Below are 23,715 nucleotides of genomic sequence, written 5' to 3' on the forward strand. Positions count from 1 at the left end.
GATTAAATAAAAAACAAACAAACAAACAAACAAAACTCCTGTGTATTAAATGAATTGGGGAAGAAAGTTTGTGCATCTGTTTTAAAAATATAAAATCTGAGCTAAAGTCAAAAGAACTCAGTAGATAAGTAGAGGATGTCCCCCTTTTTTCTGTGAGGAAAACAGCTCTGCAAGCTGCTGAGGCTGTCCCAGCTGTCAGAAAAAGCTTAGCAAAGCATGAAAGCACTCAACCTTTCACAGAAAATATCAGTATTTTACAGGATTGGGTCCTGAGGTGACAGGGAGGCATTAAGCTCTGCTGGCATTTATTTTCATTTGTCGGCTTCTTGCCTTTTTAAAAAAAATGGATGTTGGAAATTGCATGGCCCCGGTGGGTGAGCTCACTTGGCAGTTCCCTGGTCATCTAGGAAATAACACCCAGGCACTATGGTAACAGATGCTCATTCAGTGATACAATGTGAAGGATGGTGTGTCTTCTGCAAAACAGGTTTGGTATCTAATCTATCCAGAATATGTGAGCTGGAGTTAAAAGCTAATTGGCAAGAAGCCCATTGCTGTACAGATGTATACACTACAGGAATCATAAGTGCTGGGCACAAACGTGCAGCCTCAGCTGTGGCACAGGCAAAAAGTAGAAAATCCAACTTCTCAGTGTGCTTGGAGGTAAATCAACATGTTTCTGGGTTTTATGTTTCATTATTTTCACCTTTTTCATGGTAAAATTTGAAGTTGAGTTTGTTCTCTGTTAGCAGCTCTGGCTTCTTAAAGTCTCTTGATATGTTTGGGGAAGATAAAATAAAGATATTGCAGGGTGAAGTTGTAGTTACCTCATTAACCCCACTGACCTTCTGCTGTTTTTTATTTTGAACAAGAGTGAGTCCATGGTGAAAAAAGGACACACCTGGGCTATCTGTTCTGTCTTTCATGAACACGAAATAAAGGTCCAGTCCATGAAAAGACTTCACTGTAATGTGGGTTAAGCCCTGCTTGCAGCTTCCTGAGGTGTAAGTGTGGGTTCACTCATGCAAACGCAATGTCTGGGTTGATGGAGCTGAAAAAACACGATTTACAGCACTGGGTTTTGAGGATGCATTTGTTTAAGGTCACACTGTGATGCTCAGTAGTATCAGGTGAGGATAGCACAGGCCTTCCTGATTGCTCCTGTGTGGAAAGATCACTCAGTTCTGGTTTTGGGAAAGCTCAGAAGAGCACTTCAAATTTAAAAGGCAGAGTAAACATTGAAGAAGATCCAACCATCTCTGGTTTTGTGTTTCCAATCTGCAGCCCTTAAGTAGACCATAGTCATAGCAAATTGATTCAAAGTGGGCCTTCCTAAGCTTTCTCAGGGAAAGCACAGTCACCAGACACTTTTGAGCATTTTAGTCTGGTCAGTTTTGGTTAATATTCAGCCTGAAGTGTTTACCTCAGGCACAGTGGTTGGGACCACGATGCATAACTTCCATGCTTTGTGTCATTGCAACTGTACCCCCTTTCCCAGCCAAGGACCATTTGCCTGCAGGTGGCAGCTGAGCTGACACAAAAGCATCTGTGCAGCTTGTGCCCTCTCCCACAAGAGAGATGGCTGCAGCAGGTTATCCCACTATTGGGGCTGGTGACTCAGATGAGTGGTATCCTGACCCTTGGTTGCAGAAGAGCATCTGAGCTAAATAAACATTTGAGACTGTCTCCCCAGATGGCCCTGGCTGCCTGGCACAGATGGATGTGAGTGTGCTTCCACGAGAAACCTATTGTGCTTGGACTTTCCATCTCCTCCTGCTAATCCCTAAATACAGCGAGTGAAATGGGAGAAATTTGAAATCATCTCAGTGGCTGGTGCTCAGGCCCATCAGTGTTGTCAGCAGCAGCAGTCTGACCAGTCCATTCAGAGCAGCACCTGCCTATGAAGACTTCTGCATCAAAGTGGTCCTGAGAGTCACCAGGGACTTCAGTGCACAGCCTGAGCCATGCTACCCTCTGTCTGCACACTCTGCTACACCCACTGGTGTTCCCCTGGCACATAAAAGCACTTACAAGGAGTGATCGCAGCATTGCTGGGAAGCTGCCCATGGCAGCACAGAGGGTTCACTGCAGCGTTCAAGCCAGAGAGCCCACAGAGGTGGAATATGAAAGTGTGGTCTGCAGATACCCTTCACAAAGGCAGCTCTGGGTCCGGCAGTCATCTTGATATGAAGAGTGACAGGTGTTCAAGTCTGAGGGGTGCTGGGAACTTGTCCCAAGAAATCCATGGTTTCTAATCACTGTCCTGGAAATCTCCAATGTGTCCTGCAGAGGACTCAGTCAGGGCTGTCCTGTTCCCCTACCATCTTTATTCAAGCAATGCAGCTGCTTATTTCATCAGACTTGCCCTGGTGTAAATAAGACACAAGAAGGACCTGGTGACTGTGTTTAAGTCGTTATTCTTTTGGGCTTGACTAGAGACTGGGAGGTTTGAAAATGGTACATTATTATGCTCCTGCTGATTGCTGGGTAGGATTTTGGGATTTTGTCTTATTTAGAGGTCTATACATTATGTAACTTCAGGGCACAATACAACCTGAGGCTTCTGCACATTCCTGCAGTATTTATTTGTAGCTTTGTATTGCTCTGTTGTCTTAGTTTTTCTTAGTTAATAGATTAGAATAACATCTCCCTTCACAAGGTATTGATATGCTTGAACAGAATTGGATTTAATGAGCTGTTACCTGGGACTCAATTTATTCATGGGATCTGATGAGGTTGAGTTAGATGTCACTTGTTGTTGTTAGAAACCTCTTGAGGATTAAGAAACACACATGGCAGCATCCCCTCTTGCCTCCTAAAGCCAACTGGAGCCCTTCCTCTAACAGTGCAGGGAAATCACAAGGTTTTTAGTCTAGCCTGACTTTCCAATTATTCTGGAGATGAAGTGGAAGAGAAACAGATGCAGGACTGAGGTGGTTTGCAAGGGGGCAGCTGCCTATTAGCTGGTGGCCCTCATTGCTTTGCTCACCCTGGGACACCTGCTCACCAGAGCTTCCCATCAGTCCAGGAGCAGAATGGGGAATCCTGTGACATGGTTTTGGGATAAGCGACAAGGCCAATGCTGGAGCTACCCAGGGTCTCCCTCTTGCAGATACAACCTTTCCTGAATTTCCTCTTGGTCACACTCATATTTTCTCTTTTAGGAAACTAGAAATGCTGAGGACTGCTAGACTGGCAGGGTGAAAACCACTGGGGAGGGAGCCCTTGAGAAAGGTCAGGCTGTTTATCGAGGGGCTGAGCTAAAGATTTAGGAGCTTATCTTTAGATAAATTTTTGTTGTGATCTTATTTTAAAAAGAAAAATAAAGAAAGGAAAAAATACCTTGGCTTTTATTGCAGCTAAGCATAAAATGCTTTTGCTGACCATAAAACTACCCTGAGGTAAAATTTGGGTTTTTTCACTTCTTGCTTTGCCACAGGACTGGTGAAAAGGGAAAGTGTTAGCAGTTTCTATGTTCAGAAATAAAGGTCAACAAAATAAGTCATCCAAAAATCACTGCCACTAAGTTATATGGATGAAAGCTACCCAGCCCTATGCCGCTGTCACAAAGAATTGTCACCACAGCTCTAGTTTCTGCTCATTTCAGTAAATCACTCATATTTGGCAAAAATATTTTAAGCTGCTCCAGTTTATGGTGCATCTCTTTAAATAATCAAGCATCCCCATAATAAGATGGCTTCTTTTTAAAGTTGTACTCTGCTGTGGTCACCTCCAATCTCAAATATTTGTGGTAGTGTCTTACAGGATCCATTCTTCATGGTGTGGCCTGTCCAACTCTTTTTATGCTTGAAAAAATTGTAAAAGGAAAATTAAACCTGTCCCAGTTCTCAAATGTGATCTTTAAAAATTCTGCCATGTATAAGACCATGTTCACATAATAGTTTTGACATAGCTCAGAACTGTAGGTAGTGAGAAGAAAACAATTCTGTTATGCATTCTCATTTACATGTAAATTACTGAGCAGTATATTTGTCCCTATAGAATTTAGCTAATCCAAAGGAGAAGCATTTCCAGTCAATCAGGGAGCAACAAACAATCTTGTCCTGATGGAGGTGCCTGTGTATAACTCCATTGTGGTTTCTCATCTGGATCCTAGGGAGACTCCTTGCATAACTGTAGGGACTGCTGTTATTTTTGCTAAATTTCTATAGAAATATAAGTACAGTGAGCAACTGTGCCTGTATATGTTTTTTCAGTGGTGATAATAGCCTTTAGTCTGCCTGTTTGTCCAGTTCCTGGAACTGCTTTTTATCTGTGTGCAAAAACTACCAGTTCCTTGTGTGACTATTTGCTATTTCTGTTCTAAAATAAATAATAATAAAAAACTGTAAACCCCCCTCACAAATCTATTCTTTACATGGGGCAGAAGCTCATAAACTTCCTTAAGTAACTTCAATAATTTTAAGCAATTCACCTGCATAGAAACTTTCTTTCCTGGAAAAACTCTTCCCAGTAAAAGGCACAGTGACTATTTGATAGTTTTACTGTGTCCTGGCTCTAGGGATGACCCACTGCCAAGGGGCTGGCATGGGGCAGGGTCTTTGGGCTCTGCACACACTGCTGGGTGAATGGGTGGCTGTCACATGTTGGTACCATTTGCTCTGAAGGTGGGCCAGCAGCAAGTTGCAGCCCCTCATGTCCCCAGAGAGGGAATAAGGAAGGAGCCATTCCCAAGTTTCCTTCAGAAACAGCCTTTGCATGTGGAGGATGGCACACTGCAAATGGTCCCCTTGACTCCAGAAGGACTCCTGAAGTCTTGGGGACAACTTCCAGGTGGCAGGATTGAGGCTGCTGGGCTGGAAAGAAAAAGAGTGACTTAAAAATCTTGTTGAGTTGGGAATATCGCATCAAACCCAGGGAAAAAGTCAGTTCCCTGCTATTTTTTTTTTAATGAAAGGTATGCCAAACCTGTTTAACTTGGACATTTCATTTACCCTGGCTTAGCTGAATCAAAAAAAGTAGGAAGAATGAACCTCTTAATGTTTTTCCTTTGACTTTTTACCTCTGCACCTGTGAGTAAAACATGGTTTTCAGATAAAGGACTTCTGAGGATTGGATTGTCTCATGATAGGATGGGAAGATAGTACAGTTTAAAAAGAGTTAGATAATCCAGAGAAATTTGAAATGTGAGAGTTTTGTATGTTTTACTCTACAGGCAGAGGGAACTGGAAGACTTGGGGGTTTTTGTTTGGTTTCGGTTTTTTCCATTTTCTTTCCTTTTTTTTCCTACTTAGAAAATTTCTCCCTCAAGTTTTTTATCTCCTTGTCAAATTATTTCTTTTTGGTATCATGTATTTGTTATGTATTCCAAACTGCTATGAAAGATTATGCAATTTTGTAGATGTTTTCTTCATTAATAAAACATTTGTTGTTTCTTTGGTTTTTATTGGACGTTTTTGAGGTGAAGGAAATCAAGCAAACTAATGCATCTGAAGTACCATTCACAGTTTTCCCGGCTCCTAAGCCAAGGATAAAGCATTTTCTTTTTATTTTGTGCACATCTAGGACTCTCTTTGAATAGTTTCTGACTATAACTTTCCTTTTGGGATGACTTTGTTAGGAACTCAATGAACAAGGAGACAATTGTTTTTTTAAAAAAACAACAAAGGACATTTTAGGAAAAAATAATTAAAGAAAAATCCAAAAGAACAAAAAAACTCAAACATTTTGAAGCATTACTGTTTCATGGCCCAGCTAATGTTTTAAGTACTTGCTTTAAAAGTCCTTATTCTTCTCTAGTTTTGCAGTGATTGGTATTTTTAACTGCACTACTTTGAAGTGACCTGGGACCAGCATCCTGCTTATTGTGCTCATTGTCAGCCTATGGCTGAGCATCTTTGCCTTTTGCAATCATCTGGTAAGGGATGTTCCCTGCCCTGAAGAGCTCACACTCCAGAAAGACAACTAACTCATAGAGCTTCAACACCTTTCCCCTACCAGTCCTATGGAATTGCCTTTCTTGAAGAGCAGTTTTGGTATAGAAATGGTGAAGAGAAGGGATCCTGAATCCCTCTGGGTGCACTTGCTGGGCACAACTGTAGAGCTACTGCACATGGCACATCTCAGCTGACATTCTGGGTTCTGATGGGGGTAGTCAGAGCCATTTCAGACCCAGGTGGTGAGAAGATCCAGAAGACTGAATCAGATTCCTGTAGCTCATTTGACTATGGAGAAACAAAATCAGCTACTCTGACATCTGTATAGAGCAGGGGTTCTCATCTTTTTAGGGATTTATTCTCCTTTCACATTTCCTTAAGTTATATTGCAAGAGCCACCAGGATCCATCTATCTACATATGTCTCGCTTACACAGTGTCTTGGACCTGACAGCCTGTGTGCTTGGAGAAGCAGGGCAGAGGCTGTTAAACATTTATTTTGGGATTTGGAGTGTCTCAACCAGAAGGTCTGTGACAGAGAATGATGTTGAACCTGGCTTTTCCAGATCCTTACACCTCAACCCCCACTTTTCCTCCCACCTGTGTGAGATCTGGAGGAGTGAACCAAGTGGGATTTGTCTCAATATTAAGTGGGAGATTGTAATAATAAAAGTCTTACCATCTTGCTTCAGTGAGCTGACAATACAAAGTATTTAATACAGTGTGTGTCTGCAGCTATACTGTTTCTGTCTGACTTCAAAAACCCAAACCTACAAAAAGTGTAAAACTAATTTAAAATGAGACATTAAACAAAGACAGTTTGGGAGTTTTGTTTTCCTGGTATTTGATTTCTTTGGGATTTTTTTAATCTTTTCCTTGAGAAACATGAGAGCAAGAGAGGTATTTTCTTTTCCCTGAGAAAAATGACGCTTAATTTTTCCCGTAATTATGGAGCTTCAGAGTCCATAACACCAAAGATCACCAGAATGACAATATGTTCCTGAGATTTGGCAGTGTTTCAGATCAAGAAAAACCATGTGTTGAAGAGTCAGTTTGCTTGCTATGATATCAGAGATCTGTAATGGAGCTGTTACTAACGCCCTTTTCCTCTTCTAGCTGTATAATTAAACAGTTAACACATTTCAGAAATAATGGAATAATTAATGTAATTAAGCAAGGCTTTATTCGCAAGCAAAGAGCATGGTAAAGCAGCACTGATATTTCTCTGGCATTCAAAGTGTTCCTTTATTTTCACCCACAGTTTACATGAAGGTAAAGGGCAGAATGATGTTCCAAAAATGCTCAAAATGCCATTTTCAAAAGCTGTACCCCATCAGCATGTCAGTGAGAAGTCAGTGAGCTTTGAACTCTTCAGATGGGAAAAAATAGTGCTTAGGCAGTTTGGAAATTCCTACCCCGTGTGCCTTGGTTTCACTCTGCTGATCCAATGTCTTCCTTTGAACAGACCTCTCCCTCGGATGAGGCGAGCAAGAAACAGCTTTTAATGCCCCATCGCCCCTCCGTGGACCACTCGGATGAGCCCTTTCAGAGGCAGAGGGCAGTGAGTGCTGTCAGCATCATCACCAGTGCCCTGGAAGGTAAGAGACGTCCTCAGCTCCCCAACTCAAAGCCATGTCCATGTTAAAAGCCAGGAAAAAAGGTGACACAAAATGCCCTGATGCTAAACCCTCATTATTTCAAAAGGAGACACTAAGGATGGTTATTGCAACCCCTACAACAGAGGCAATGCTGTCACAGATGGCAATATAATCCCTATCTTGCCCATGGACTTGGAAAACTCCAGGGAAAATACTGGCCATGTGATCAAAATTGCAGCTGGTAAGATTTTGTGCCCCTGTGGCATTACATTTACACAGGACTTGCCAAGGTGTGGGGTACTGGAACACCAGACTGTTTGGGGGACTGTACACACATTTATATCTCACCTCTCTGGGGCTGATGGAAAGCCTGGCATGTGGAGTCACCAGCTGCATGTGTAACATCTGAGTTGTGGGAGAGAAAAGTTCTCACTGAACAGGGACACAAGAGTGTGGTGGGTGCTTGAATCCCACCATGAAATTTAAGAATGCTCCAAGGACCCATTTAACTATGCAAATATTCCCCAGCAAATTTTTGCATTGCTCATTAGGCTTCCCATGAGGTGCAGGAGGATTTCCCTTCTCTGTCTTTCCACAGATGGAGATTTTGCATTTCCCTCTCACAAATTTATCAATAACAAGACAACTTGTAGCAAGACCTCCCATTCCTGGACTCTTTACATGCAGCACGAAAGGGCTTCCTACAGTTCCTTGTGTCTCCTACACTGTAAATTAAGATATAACAGGAGGTAGCACTTAGGAACACAGAAAAATATCTGTCAAGAACATAGTGTGGAGAAGGGAAATAGTGGATTCTCCTGCAGCCTAATTCTCTGTGTGACTGATGAATAGGAAGGCAAGGGAAGATGGAGGGACTGATCTAAGAGATGCCTTACAGACAGAAACTGGACATATCTCTTCAGAAACCACAAAACCTTTCTTCTTCCTCAGTTTTTTACTCTCCCACATGGTCATATTTGGCAATATTGTGGCCAGAAGATATATTTATGTTTTTCTAAAAAAAGAGTTGTATTCTTAATAGGGAAATAATCACTTCAGTGTATCCCAGTGTTTAATATAGTCTGCTAAGGTTTTATTTGTTTTCTGTGGGGTTTTTAGCAATTAGCTTTGTGATTGATTTGCTTTTTTTGTAGTGTGTTAAGAATGCCTGAAAGACCTCAGCTGTACCTCTTATTTATTTAGTGGTGCTTTCTATTTCTTTACACACAGAAACAGGGACCATCAAATCCAGGACAATTCAGAGGAAGGGGCACTCAGGGATATGGTTTAGTGGTGGACTTGCCAATACTGGGTTAATGGTTGTACTCAATGGTCTTAGAGGTCTTTTCCAACCTAAATCATTCTATGATTCGATATAGAAGAAAACTCTTTCAATCCTTATCAAAGGTCTCCTAACTCCCAGACTTTGATTAGTCACTAAAACTGAGTACGTGTTAACAAGAGAAATGACAAATCAGAATAAAATATACAACAGGTTTTAACTGTACTCACATCTGATGATTTGTGCCAGACTTTTCAATAGCCAGACTAGAAAACTCTTGCCATTTAGTTACCAGGTTTCTGCTCTCAGGGAGTCTGGATTTGTCTGGTGAAGAAAAGAAAGGTCCTATGTTTAATTTTTTTCATTTAAAAATAAGAGGAAAAACATCTCCAGCACATACTTGGATTGTAATTTTCTGACCATTTTTTTAAAAAGCAATGCAAAGTAGCAGAAAAAACCCACAACACTGGAGTCTAAACTTTACTTTTCCTTTTGCAGATATATTTCAAAAAATATTAAATCTCTTGTGATTTCCAGAGATCCTCTGTGATGGGAAAGGATGTGGGTTCGTAATTGATTTAAATCTTTTTAATGTCATATCTCTGCGAAAAGAGGACAGTCACACCTTCCTCTTCCCCTTCTGTGCTCTTGCACTTTGGTTTGACTGTATCATTGATTTTCAGTTGGATCAACAAGCAGAAGGAGCTCACCCAGAAGGTCCAGAAGCACAAAAGCTGGCAAAAGGACAGAGAAATCTTATGTTGTTGAGGCTGAGAAGGGTGAAACTAACCCTTCTAGCAGCAACCTGGGCTTAAGGGGGCTTGTGTCAAGTGGAACCTCAGGGAAGCGTGTCACTCACCTGATGTTTGCCAATCATGAAAGTCCCCAATTTAAAAGCAGCGGAATAACTAGGGTTGGTTAGGCATGATTATGAGAAGTAATGATGTAGATAAATGTGTTCTGGATTAACCTGGAAAATGAGATCCTTCAGGAAGTGAGAGCCCTAAAGTCTTCATTGCCTTCAAAGGCAGGTTTGGGAGGGAAATCAAGATTAGGATTTTTGCATTGAAATAGATGGTTCTTACATCATTTTAGGGTTTACCTGTAAACCATCTGTTTGGAGGCTGGAAAGACAGTTATTTCTTGGGACCAATTTAGTCTCCCAAAGATCTCAGAGCACTGTAAATGTTTGTGCAAAACCTGTGCACATAGGACATAATCTGATATTTTGAAAGCTTGCTGGAAGACACCTCATGCCATGGTTCTGTTGTCCAATGAAGAAAAATGAAGAAAGAATCATAGAATCATTATGGTTGGAAAAGACCTCCAGGATAATCAAATCCAACCTTCAACCAAATACCCCCATGCCCACTAAACTATGTCACAAAGTGCCACATCTATTTGGACACTTCCAGGGATGGTGACTCCAGCACTTCCCTGAGAAGACTGTTTCTGTTCTTAACCACTCTTTTAGTGAAGAAATTTTTCCTAATATCCAATCTGAATCTCATCTGTTGCAGTTTGAGGTTGTTTCTCCTTGTACTGGATGCTTCCTGCCCTGGGAGAGGAGGCTGTTTATAAACTGATTGAAATAACAGCCTTGGCTGAAGTTTTCCTGTTATCAGTGCAGGTTCTAATTATATAGACTAAAACTGTTATACGGCATTCCATGCCCATAAAGGAATCAGAAAAGAAAAGCATTAAGCAATTCCACTAATCATTATGATTCAGCCATTAACTGTCTTTTTTGGCTTTTCTTTTTCACTATTTAACACAAATTATACTTATGAAGCTATTCCAATTCTTTTGTGCACAAGTAAAATGTGGATATAAAAGTTGTATTATAGATAATATTTTTAAAGCACCTTTAAAAAGCACTCTGGAGTTTTAGTAGCGTGTTCAAATGGGCTTGTGGACTCCTTGATGTTGTATGTGGGCCTCTCAGAAAAATCAGATATTTAACACATTTTTGGATTTCACATCAAGAATAGAAGTTCTGTTGATAACCAGTGTTACTTTGGTTCTCAAGTACTTAAATCAGCTCTAAATATTGGATTTAAGCTCTTTCATCTTTTAGCTGCTTTAAAAGGTATTACTTAAGATACTTTGAAAATGTGACCTGGGAATGAAAAAATAAATTCCAATCTAAGTTAAATGAAGACAGTGTCTTCTTATCCATTTGAACTTGGCAAAATGGAAAATTGAGTAAGAATCCAAGCCTATATATAATACTAGACTTAACATATTTAGTGTGATTCTTCCTTTTTGCCTGTGACACTTTTAAAAGGTTATTACTTTCAGAATAGGTCACTGTCTGCTAAGTGCAGGTCAACTGGCAAAACCCCCAAAGTATGTAATTTGCCAACCTGTTAGGACAGAAATATTTTTACCCTTAAAAAAATTTGGGGTAATTCATGGGCCTTCCTCTGTGTTATGAGTCATTTTAAGTGTTCTCTTGTCAGATAACTCAGTGTGAATTGACTGTTACTTTACTGCTTGTGACTTAGAGCTTGAGGAATCACACCAGAAATGTCCTCCCTGCTGGAACCACTTTGCTGTTAAATTTCTCATTTGGGATTGCTGCCCGCTTTGGCTTTTAATCAAGAAATTTGTCAAGTTTGTGGTAATGGACCCATTTACTGACCTCACCATCACCCTTTGCATTGTGCTGAACACGCTCTTCATGGCCTTGGAGCATTATAAGATGACGAAGGAGTTTGACCACATGCTTTACATAGGCAATTTGGTAAGTCACCATGATCTTGAAGTGCTACCTGAGGAGTGTATTTCCTGCTTTTTAAAGTGTTGGCTGTGGTTTGGGAATACCCTGGTTTGATACACTGCCAGCATTGCTTTGCCTGTGACATATCAGGCAAGTCCACACAGTCACCTCTTTCTGGGGGTGAAGAGAATTGAATGAAGAGAAAAGGTCTGTTTTTATCAAACTAACATATTCTGGTGTTATTAGTAACCATTAAAGCCATGTTTCTGGGCTGTTCCTCATAGATATCTGTTTAAGAAGTGAGATAAGAGAAAGGTTAATTAGCTTTATTTGGGATTTCTGGTAAAGCAACGATAAGGCAGCAGTTCTTGGTGAATAGTGACTTTTAAGTTCAAAAAGAAACCTACAGAAAAAAGTGAGGCAAGATCTTGGAGGGAAATAGTGGTGTTTGATCATAGATTGATGTGTATGCAGGAAGATGCCTACAGCACATTTTCTGTATGTCCCTTTATACCCTGCTGTGCCTTGTCCAGCAGCATGTGCTGTGTCTCACGCAGACCCCGGGGCTGAGGGGACATGGAGCAAAGCGTGGCTGATGCTTCAAGGGGAAACTCTTACTCTGCAAGCCAGAGCAGATGGGTGCAGAGCTGCAAAGCAGGCAGAGACCACAATTCTCCAAGGAAAAGCAGAGTGACAGTCCACAGTAAAGCTGCAGGGACAGCATAAAAGCCTTTGCAGAGGCAATGGGATACAATTTATCATCCAGGGAAGCACTAAACTTCTGCAGTTTCTACAAAGCAGAAGCTTTTGCTTTTATCCTTTTAATTTTAGGATAGGAAAAGGCACAGGCCATCTAGCTATGACATGGTGGAGTTGCTCCTAAAATGTAGTGGTAGCAGAAAAGATATCCTATAAGACCATAAGTAATCTGACATGTGGATGCTGCTAAGTTTGTGTTTGAGCTCACTGCTGAGATTAAGAAAGCCCTTTATTTCTATAAAAACAAAGGCTGCAGTATCTCAAAGCAGGATTCACCTCACCTAACTTTAGGTATTTACTGCATAGGAGTCTGTGCCAGTTGCCTTTGACTCCCTTTAAGGTCAGTGGAGAGTAATGGACAATTTTAAGCCACATTAATGTGATGTTGTAAAGATATTTACTTTTGGATAAGGTGAACTATGGCCTAGAGGCCAGTGACTGTAGTAACCATCAACCATGGTGGGAGTATGCAGAGACACTAGATGTGATACCTGCCTTTAGTGAGACTCACCTTATGCTGGAAGGCTTAGGTGGGTAGTACCAATAATCAGACATTTTGTATCAGTCCTGGAATATGTGATATGTCACATATTAAATTTTTACTTTACCCTAGTCCTTGTTGATTTTAGCTCTGTGCTTCTTTGGGCAGATTCTGGTTATTCTCCTAGTCTTCTCCAGTTTTTCAGCTTCTCTGTCTTGGCAAATCTTCTCTGTTGTTCTCTAAGCAGAAATCTCTTTGGGTCTCTCTTGCTTCAAAGCCATCCTCTTGCCCTCTGAAGAAAGCAGTAGATAAGGATAGCTTGGAAAGTCATCTCACAGGACTGTACCCAGCTCCACTTCACAGCCAGCATTCCTTCTTGTTGCTCAACAATTTGTGGTCTTCTAAGATGACTTTAAAAAAATTCCTTTCGAACCAGTATCCACCAAAGCAGGTGCCAGTGCTGCCATTTCTCTCTCTCTGGCACTTAAGATAGTCAAGGTGTCTGCTCCTTGCTCTGCTTTTGGCAGATCAGTCTCTCCCATTAGCCCCTGACATCCTTCCTGCCATCACAACTCCTAATTTTTGCAGAGACAGAGAGACATGTGGTTAGGGGATTTTGGGAGGGTTTTTTTGTTTGTTTGTTGGTTTGGTTTGGTTTTGGTTGCAGTTTGTTTTGGGTTTTTATTTTAGGAGAAATTTTACAAAGTAAATTCTGCAAAAATTTGCAAAAAACACCAAAGAAACCAACCTCACTGTGAGTTTCTCAGCACTGCCTAGAGCTATTTCTCCTCTTTGTGCTAAAGTGTAAAATAAGCAAAACAGCCTCCCAGTATTTTTTGTAGCAGGCTGGTGGCTCGGGGCTCCCCTTCTTCTGAGATCTCAGATTGGGTCTGTGAGAGGCCAGACTGTCCCAGCTCACCCTCGCCAGCTTTACTAAACCCCTGCATAACTGGATTGATTGTGAATAGAGCAGGTCAGACAAAGGTAACTCCATTTTGTGGAGGATTTTGCAAAGTCATTTGTAATGAAAATTGACATTTTTTGCAATTCCCTATGAAAGGAAAGGGAGTCCCAGCTCCAGGGCAGGCTGCCAGGTGACTGCATCCCCTAAGCTGCAGACTGCCAGCCCCCCCTTAGCCTCCACACTGGCTGGCTGTCATCTTCCTGTTGGATCTAACCCTCTCTGAGTGATTATTCTAGCATTAAACAGGGGAAATATTAAAGAGGGCAGGTCTATGGCATTTTTTTACTCAAAACAAATGTTTCTAAGAGAAATGAAAGAATGAAAGTGGAATATAAATTTGCTTCCTCTGGATCTGGCAGTCACGGGAGCTCTCCTGCTCTGATTGTCCATCCACTTCATTCAGCATCTGTTACCTTTAGACTCCTTTATTCATTACTTACAGGAATCAGCATTTTTAAATGTGATCAGAAAGGCAGCCAAGCACGTGTATGTCTTTACATGGTTCATCTGCCCACACATTGCCACCACTCAAAAAATGAGTAACTAGAGCAAGATTTCCTCAATTTTCATTTTCCTTTACAAGCTGAAATATCATTACGCTACATCAAAGTCTAAATGGCTGAAAGAACAGGTGAAAGATCTTATTTTTTAAGACAAAGTCCTCCAAATCAGCAGTGTCATATTTGGCACCAGTGGATGTTAAGTTACTTGTTTTCTTTCCAGCCTTTCTCATATGAGACGTTGCCACCCAGCCTCCCGTGAAAGCCCAGCCACCGTGTACCGAGTGCTGGGGGTTTGGCACCTGCTCTTTGAAATCTGGGCTGCTACACATACACAATTCCTGATGCCTCTAGGAAGGCCCAGACATTTTGCTACCTTGCTGTGACATTTCCTTCTCAGAAGGCTATTGATTAAAATGACTCAGGCAAAGAAAGTGATCCTCCTGAGTCATTTCCCAGGAAGGTGGTTGCATAATGTATTCAGCATGGTATCGTAGTTTTTAAGGCAGTCCCCTGGATACAATTTCACAGACATCCAGTTTTGTCTTGTTCTCTGGCCTAGGAAAACTGAGAGCATTATGGTGGGAATCTGTGATATCTGTAACCAGCGTGACTCAGAAATTGTTGTCTAGCTAGAAATATGAGCCAAGTTGGTTGTTGTTGTATTCTTGGTATGAAATGGTGATGGGAAGTTGTCATGTCCCGAAGTATTGGTACAATCCAGGATATCATTTTCCTGATGAGAAACAGAAGGTAATTTACCTAAGGAATTGTGCACAATTACCACTTGGAATAACTAATTCCAGAAGCATTAGAGACTAAAGCCAAATATTCCTCAAAAGCAGGCTGTTTATTTTTATTCCTTAATGTCATAATTACATGATCTTAACTTTTCCCTTTCACATTTCAATGGGTATCTCATCTCTGTTGCTCAGAGTTGATCATTTGTGCTGGGCTAATGCTGCAAATATTCAGTTTTTGGAAAGAAAACATTTCTCTTTGACTATATATTAGTGATGTGTGAGCTCTAGATTGCCCCCTCTTTTTTGACCAACAAAGTGCATTAATGTTGATTGTTTCATAAAAAAACATGTGCTTCACTAAATACATTTCTAGAAATTATCTTTTTCTACAATTGTATCTATTTCTGTTTCAGAAATACTCCAAATTCCAGAATTTGCCAGAAACACAAAGCTCTGTGCAGCTTGTGCTAGGGCTTCAAATGAAAATAAAACAGTATATGAAGAACATAGTGCTCACATTTCATCATTTTAAATTGACTGTAGCATTGCATTGTGCATTTAAACTGTTACTTAAGGATGGCATATAAAAGGACAAGAACTGGGATACTTCACAGGAATGTGTTAAATCTGAATTTGTTGTCAGCAGCTTTCCTCTCCCCTCTCCCTCTGCCTCATAGGTAATATTTATATGTTATTTTAAAGAAAAATGTTCCAATTAGAAGTTCCACCATATGACATTTGAACAGGGTCATAAATAACCAATGTGTTCCCAAGATGCAGTGAAAAGAAAATTGCCATGATTATTTGTAAAAAAAAAAAAAAAAAAAAAAGAAAAAGGAGAGACCATGACTCAAATTAGGGTTTCTAGTCATCTTCACTGCCAGCAATAAGCTCAGAATAACTGGAGGCATGCACTGCCCTTCTATTGATAATAATAACAAAATAAAAACGGATAATACAGGAGATACACTACAACCCAAATAGCCCTTAACACTCACCCTCCATTCACTCGGCTTTCTCTTCTGATATGAATAGATTTAACCTTTAGAAAAGGCACCTTTGCACTTCCTTTTTTTTTACCGCTGAGATATTTCAGAGGCTGGAAGGATATAGAAATGTATGTTCCAATCCATATTTGAAGTCAGCAGTCATTGTAATTCTTACAGCAGTATGTTATTGTGAAAAGGGAGGAGAAAATTGTAATAGTGATAAAGAATCAGCCACAAAAAACCGAAGTATTTGTTTGTAAAAAATGGTTTTGGCTTTTTGCTGTGTTCACGTGCAGCAAAGGAAACTCTGCAAGAAAGGAGTTGTGCTTAAAAGGTTACTTTGACTTCATATTTTCTCTCTTTGCAGGTCTTCACAGGGATTTTTACTGCAGAAATGATCTTCAAAGTAATTGCCCTTGACCCCTACTACTATTTTCAGCAGGGCTGGAATATTTTTGACAGCATAATTGTTATTCTAAGCCTGATGGAACTGGGTTTGTCCAGCATGGGAAACCTGTCTGTTTTACGCTCCTTTCGACTGGTAATGGTCTTATTGTGTTCTTACTTATCTTCTTTTATTACACATAAGCTCTGACATGAATGCAACATATTTTCTTTAAAACGCATCTGCCGATAATTGCTGCAAACTGGTGAACAGTACGTGACACTAATTATAGGCTGTGGGATAAATGGAATTGTTCCAGGTTTGCATCAGGGTAAATGAGAACATAATTTGATTCCTTCTAGCTGTGCCAGGTACTTGTAGCACACTTAAAATATTTGAATTCCAATTTGTAATAAAAGTCTGCCATCTTATACCTGTACACCTGTTGGCATAGTCAGCAGATAATTGATAGCCCAAGAAATGCAGGAGCTGGTAACTTTTGTTTTAGGAGTTGTTATTCCTAAATTATGGTATAAACATGCCACTGTTCTTTTAGATGTTGTCAAAAGAAATGTCTTTGAATTATTCACAGAGTGATTTTTTTTCTAAAACTGATCAGCATAACATAGCATCTGTCTTTCATGGGAACTCCTTAGCTGTCAGCTCCTTTGTTAAGCATGGGATAGTGGAGTTCTATTAATGAGAGACTGGTGACATGTTGGAACTGAAAAGTGCTTTCCTTGCCAGTTTAACATTTGCATTGCACTTCATGTACCAGGATGTCCATGCTAATCATTCTGGCCATAATATGTCTTCATAATGTTACATTTAGTGGAAGAATTTTTTTCCCCAAAATTCTTTGCACTGCTCAAAAATGCAAATTTTCCATCTCTCTTCTAAGTGTCTCCTTTCAGTTTTTGTGCAAACAGTCATCAATAGGGCTGATATTAAAGCTTCAGCTGAAAACAGATCACAAGGGCTAGGCACCATTTACATCCTTAAAATAGGTCTTCAGTGGGATGTGGGTTGAGCAAAGACTGCGTGATCCTTGGCACAGAGGTTATTTTCACCCTGGAAGCTAGCAGCTAATAGCTTCTGGCTGAGGCTTGCTCTGAAATACAGAGGAATTCCTTCTCTCTCTGTGGGATCACACCCTAAACCCCTTCCTCCAGGTGCCTGCCAGGCTGTTTATTTGAGAAAGAAAAGCAACGTAATAGAAAATATTAAGACCTAGGTTTCATCATTCTGTCCTCTCCCCACCGTGGTAGTGGGGGAATGCACCTCCAAGGCCTTGTCTGTCTAACCAGACAGAGAATAGCTCTGGAAAACTTAATTCTCATTCGAGTAGCCCAACTGATATTTTATTAATAGATGTAATGAGGTTAACAGGAAGTATGGCTAAAATCACCTTGTACCACACACATGGTAGCATTTAACATCTTTCAGGTTTTACCCACCTTAATAATTCATTGGCTGAAATGTCTGTTGCTTCTGTGAACTGACATTGTTTATGTTCTGTTCACAGCTGCGAGTCTTCAAGTTGGCAAAGTCCTGGCCGACCTTAAATACGCTCATTAAAATCATTGGTAACTCCGTGGGTGCCCTCGGTAACCTCACCCTTGTGCTGGCAATCATCGTCTTTATTTTTGCTGTGGTGGGAATGCAACTTTTTGGGAAAAGCTACTTGGACAATGTGAAGAAGATAAGCACAACTGGCAATTTGCCACGGTGGCACATGAACGATTTCTTCCACTCATTCCTCATCATCTTCCGGATTTTGTGTGGAGAGTGGATCGAGACCATGTGGGACTGTATGGAAGTAGCTGGGCAGCCACTGTGCCTTCTCGTCTTCTTGTTGGTCATGGTGATAGGAAATCTGGTGGTGAGTTCTCAAAATGTTTTGTTTTGTTTTGTTTTCCTTTCCTGGTGGGTGTGTGCAACTTTACCAGTTTTTAATGTAGAAATGGCAAATCTGATGTCGCTCCAGCACTTTATTTGATGAACCAAGTTGTCCCTCACAGAAACTTGTTTCTATCCCAAATAAAAAATTGCTAACATTGCATCAATCACTGGGAATAACGGCTTGCTTGCCTTTTTTCAGAACAGATACTGTTTTACTAGAAGAAAGGCACGTGGGTTGGTTGTGATGATTTTATTTCTTAGGCCATCCATGGGACTGAAGGGATTCCACCTCTCTTTTCTATACAGGTGTGACTGTCACCTCAATGGTCACTGTTTTAGAGCATATACATATTTCCCTTCATTTTTAGTCCAGAACAGATGAACCTTGCAGATGTCTTTGACTGGAGTTTTGAATGTCTTTAGCCTGCATGTTGTAGGAAGCTACAGGTTGTGTTTACAGTAATGTCACTGGCTCGCCTGCTTTTTTAGTAGGCTATCCCATAAGCATGGCTTACATAAGCTCTGAGCCTATTAAGTCTGAATTATGTTTCCCTGTTGACATCTTAAGGAGCGCTTTGCTGGCTTTCAGTCATTGTGAAAATGTTTCTGCTGTTCAGCTTACAGAGCATCTTTGACATTGTGGCTCTAATGGCCTTACTGTTTATCTAGTGAGTTGTTTAATAGTACATGCTGCTATAAAAAAACGTGGGGGTTTGCTACTGATTGCTTTTAGTGGTTGTTTTGCTTTTAAGTACATAGTGTTTTGGTTCTCAGCTGCAGGGATAAAAAAGTTCTTGAAAGAGCTTGTAGAAAAACAGAGCTTGTTGTTCTGTTTACATTAATTTATATTTTAACAGTTATTTTTGCACTGAAAATGTTGATTGCAAGACAAAATTGTATTTTTAGGGGGTTTTTATAGACGTCAAAAGATTAAGCTGTGATTACTCAGAAAGTGGCAGATTACTTATGGGGTTTTTCCATTACTTTCTGTTTCTATAATTTTTTTTCTTGGAATTAAATTTGATCAGAGGAGTTGGGAAAGAGTATTACTTTATTTAGAAAAAAAAATATATTTATTATATCTTTTGCAAGAGTTTAGCCAGAGATCCAGAAAGTTAATCTTTCCCTGCCATTAAGCAATGCATTCGGTGTATGATAATGGAAGCTGGAAATAATATGTGTTAAATTCTGGGGAAAATGTTAACATTTCAAATATTCATGGATTATTAAAATATGTGAATTAGCAACATCTGATATCCTTAGATATTAACACTCATCAGCGTACATAAGTTCTGTTAAATATGAAATCTGGTTCAGCAGAGACTGCATTATCTACATACATTTAACATTCAGTGCTTGAAAAAGGGTACCCCAGATGTAAAACCAGACATTGAAAAACTCAGTCAGCATGGATAAGCTGAAGTTATTGGTCAGCTGAAAGCAAAAGTGTTAGCTTTATTGTTTTCAGCCAACAGTTCTGTAAGGATGTGGCAAAGACATTTAGGAATGAGTCTTGTGTGTAGGTCATTCAAAAAAAAAGAAAAGAAAATTATTCATAGGTGGTGAAAAGAACAAGAGATTCTGAACCAGAAGACTCATCCAGTGTTAACTATGTTACACTGAGATTTCATGATGATTAATAGGTATGGAGGAGGCAATTTTTGAACTTACCAATTCATTTGCTGAACATCATCAGATCCAAAAATTCTGGTCTCTAAAAAGCACCATGACCTCTTTCAAATAAGAATACTCAAGTGTTAAAGCTTTTACCTGTAACTCCATTGTGATCTGTGCCAGCAAAGTTTCTCTTTTAACTTGCTCCTTGCTCCTCCTCTGAGTTTCAGGAGTCTATTCTGATAAAAAAATTATTCTGAGGTTGTATCTCATCTGGACCTTAAATACTTCCATAGTCTCTGAAAGCATGGAGGAAATCCTACAACATTTTTACTGGTGTAGCAGATGCTCACATTCATCCAGATTAAATACTTTTATCTGTCCCATCTGCCAGTACGTGTGGTGGTGCCTGTGCTCACTTTCCCAACTGCAAGGCCAAGCATTATGGAGCGGGCCTACTCCTGAACTCCTGTAAGGGCTGAAAACTGGTGTTGAAAGAGTTACAAACCACTGTGATTCTGTGGTATGTTCAGAGATTCTGTTTGCAGGTCTTATCCAGCCTCACTAACATAAATTCAATGGAATGCTGAAAGAAAACCCAGACTACCCAGAAAAGTTAGCAGCCGCCCTGGGCAGCAACGTGTTATAGAGCAGTCCTCTCGCTGAAAGAATTTTAGTAAATCTTTAGTCTTTGGTTTGTATTCATATATCCTGAAAATGTCTTGGACAATTTGTGTGCAATGCCACAGGAAACTATATTTACTGCTGGTCAGCTGATATGTGAGTCACCTTCAAGGAACTAAACTCTACAACATAACTGGAAAACTATGTGCTGTGGAACTGTTTTCACACAATAAACCCATGATGCTATTGTCAGATGGCAGTTTAGAGTCATTGAAGCTGCTTTAGAAGGTAAAGCCAAAGCAAACAGTTAATAAAAGTTTCTCCCTCATTTGTAAGAGCTTCTGAAATAGCAAACTGAATAATTATGTTTATTGTTAAGTTTTAAAAAGGACTTAACATATTTCTTATGTGTATTTATGTTTCTGAGGTTAATAAGGAAGATCATTGAGGCAGGAATTATTAAGAAGATGTAGGAGAATTTGAGACACGGGGCAGTTCCTGGTGAGCCCTGCTCTGGTGGGTCAGCCAGTGAGAGAGTCGATGTGACACCAGCCTCTTCTCAGGGGACAATTGTGTATAATGGGAGCTCACAACATGCATGGATAAAACTGACACCTCAATCACAGGCAGAACAACCTCCAACCCTTCTGTGTGTGTGTGATGTGAGCTGTCCAAGCCACACTCTTATTCTTCTGAGAGCCACCCAGATGAAACATGCTTTCTACCAGCTTCCCCTGAAATGCCACCAAGTGAAGCACAGCTTGATGTGGTGCAGAAATGCACCCAGTCTTCTCATGCTCTAATTGGGCTGTGGATGACAGACAGCACCCAAAAAGCATCAGTTAGTGTTAACCCCAGCTAAGAGCTGCACTGCATTAACTCACCCTCAGGGCTGAGTTCTGAACTGTTGTTGTCTCACCTCTATCAGATTCACCTACATCCCAGTACTTCCACGGCACATCCACCACTGTTCCCCAGTCTACCACAGCTGGTAAATCACTGTGCTTCCTTGGTGGATTTAGTCTTACTGGAGTAATAAGCATGCCAAGATGTAGAGTCTGTAACAAGGAATGTGACATCTTAAGAATTTACCTGAAAGGCAAACTATAAGCCTGGAATTGCTCCTTTAGGATTAATCCTAGGGGTTTGGGGTTTGGGGGATCTTTTTACCCCTGCAGTCCATTCAGGAAAATATTAATGCCATTTTCTGAGAATACAAAGGTAGAAAACACCACCAATTCCTAGTGTATCAGGCTATCCTGTAGGCAGGGTTGCATAACTGTTATTGAATTTATGCATGATGCATGGAATTAAAAATACAAAGTGTAAGGTCATGCACTCAGCCCTGTTTAAGAATTTATGTTATGATCAAGTAGCTTACCAGCAGAATTTGTTTGAGAGGATAATAAAAGTATATGTATCAGTCACTGTGAACATCTACATCTGAAATAATTGCATGGAAGTGCCTTCATAGCAGATCTGGTTAATGGAGTCCATGAAGTCATAAAATATCTTACCACCCAAAAAAATCTAAGTGCATTTGCTTAAATAGCCCCTAAAACTACCTTTTCCTGTCCCTGAAGTCTTAGGAGGAAAACTCAGGTGTAGAAATCCCCATGTGCATATCACTGGCTGACTGAGCCAATGTGAGGCACAATACAGTGCACCCACTTAAAAAGTAAATGAGATTCTAATATGTATCAGGAATGCTAATTGCAGAGAAAAAAAGACAATATGAATGCTGCTGCACAGTGATCTGCAATACTGCCTATGCAATACACCCCAGTGATGACTGATGCTCAAGAAAGGTCTCCTGGTAAAAGCACACCATGGGAGTATGAAGTTGATAAGGGGAATGCAGAGCTAGGCATGGAAGGAGAACAGTTTAAGTGACGGGATGCTGCTCATTCTAAAGAAAGGAGTATAAATCACTGTAGGTACCATCATTGGGATTGAAAAGGAGACTTTTCATTATCATTGTGGTTAGGTTGAGAGGACTTTCCAGTAACACTGACTATCCCCAAGCCAGCAGTGTGTGAGGTGGGTTAGATGTTGAAAAAAGCAGTCCATGTCAGCAGGGGACTTATTATGGTGACCCAAGAAGACCTTTCAGTCCTGTGTTTTCCTATGGTAATATTGGTGCCTGGCAGCATGAGTTGCTCAGCATGATTTGGATGAGGTTTGAAGTGATCTGCTTCGGTTAAACTCAGTGAAAACTTTTCTCTGAAAAATTCAGATGCAGCTGAAACCCATCTTTTTACTCTTCTTCCACATCTCAGGAAGCCTGAATGGAAAATTGTTATAACTTGGCCCATGACCGAGATGTGCAGAAATATGGCAATGTCCCATACTTGGATAGAAGGCCTTTGTTCCCCCCTTCAAGCCTTTCCTACAAGTCTAAGTAGGGCAGTTCCTTGAAGAGATGTTCTGGAAAAGTGCTACTAAACTTACATCAGGTTAAAATCTGTGGATTTGCAAACTGGTCAGATATCAAGAGAACCTTATTGGGTTTAATTCACCACCATTTTGATCTTTAAGAACCAAATTCTGTTGATAAAATGGTATGTTATTAGGGCTGTTCTGACACAGTTCTGCAGCAGGGCAAGAAGGAAAGAGAGAAATCAAGTTACAAGACTTTGAGTGATCTGGTCTAGTAGAAGGTTCCCTGCCCATGGTTGGGGGTTTGGAACTAGATGATCTTTAAGGTCTCTTGCAACCCAAACCATTCTATGATTCTATGAATGGCAGCAATGCATAACTTCTTAGGACTTCCACTTCATCATGTTCTTTCATAAGTCTCCCTCCCAGCCACAAGAAGGTTGTCCTGAGCCCCACCAATGCAGCTTGGAGGGGAATAAATGTCCTAGAAGGAGAACAAGTGGGATGAAGGGTTATTTAGTGCAGATCCTGGCCTGCCAGATGTGCAAGAGAGAGATTTAGGATCGTGAGGATTGCTTGGGTGGGAAGAGAAATGACTCCGTCTTTATGTGAAGCTTAATCTATGAGAAGTTCACAACAATTTCCTGTACTGAATCACTTTCCTAAGTGACAGACCCTAAGGAACACGAGGAGTTGTTGGGCCACATGTATCTCCCTAATACTTTTTTCCTTTGTTTGCTTATGCTCCCTTTAGTTCAAAGTTTTTGGTCAAGAAAACAGAATCAAAAAGACACAAAATATGTGTAGCATGTAAATGTGTAAGACAAGGCTGCTGCTTGCATTGCATCATCTTCAGCACTGGGGGCTTTGCTTTTGT

At 40.4% G+C, this 23,715-nt stretch overlaps 1 protein-coding gene across 1 annotated transcript in view; it reads left to right on the forward strand.

The window, feature by feature from the left end:
- The window catches only part of LOC139673931 (sodium channel protein type 5 subunit alpha-like), a 209,977-nt gene that overhangs the window by 102,001 nt on the left and 84,261 nt on the right, over positions 1–23,715 (forward strand). The window contains exons 13-16 of the mRNA XM_071559873.1: positions 7,362–7,494; positions 11,284–11,522; positions 16,302–16,475; positions 17,845–18,201. Coding sequence (XP_071415974.1) covers positions 7,362–7,494; positions 11,284–11,522; positions 16,302–16,475; positions 17,845–18,201 — 903 coding nt within the window. The remainder of the gene's footprint in view (positions 1–7,361; positions 7,495–11,283; positions 11,523–16,301; positions 16,476–17,844; positions 18,202–23,715) is intronic.

The sequence above is a fragment of the Pithys albifrons genome, chromosome 7, assembly GCF_047495875.1.
Source record: "Pithys albifrons albifrons isolate INPA30051 chromosome 7, PitAlb_v1, whole genome shotgun sequence".
Lineage (NCBI taxonomy): Eukaryota > Metazoa > Chordata > Aves > Passeriformes > Thamnophilidae > Pithys > Pithys albifrons.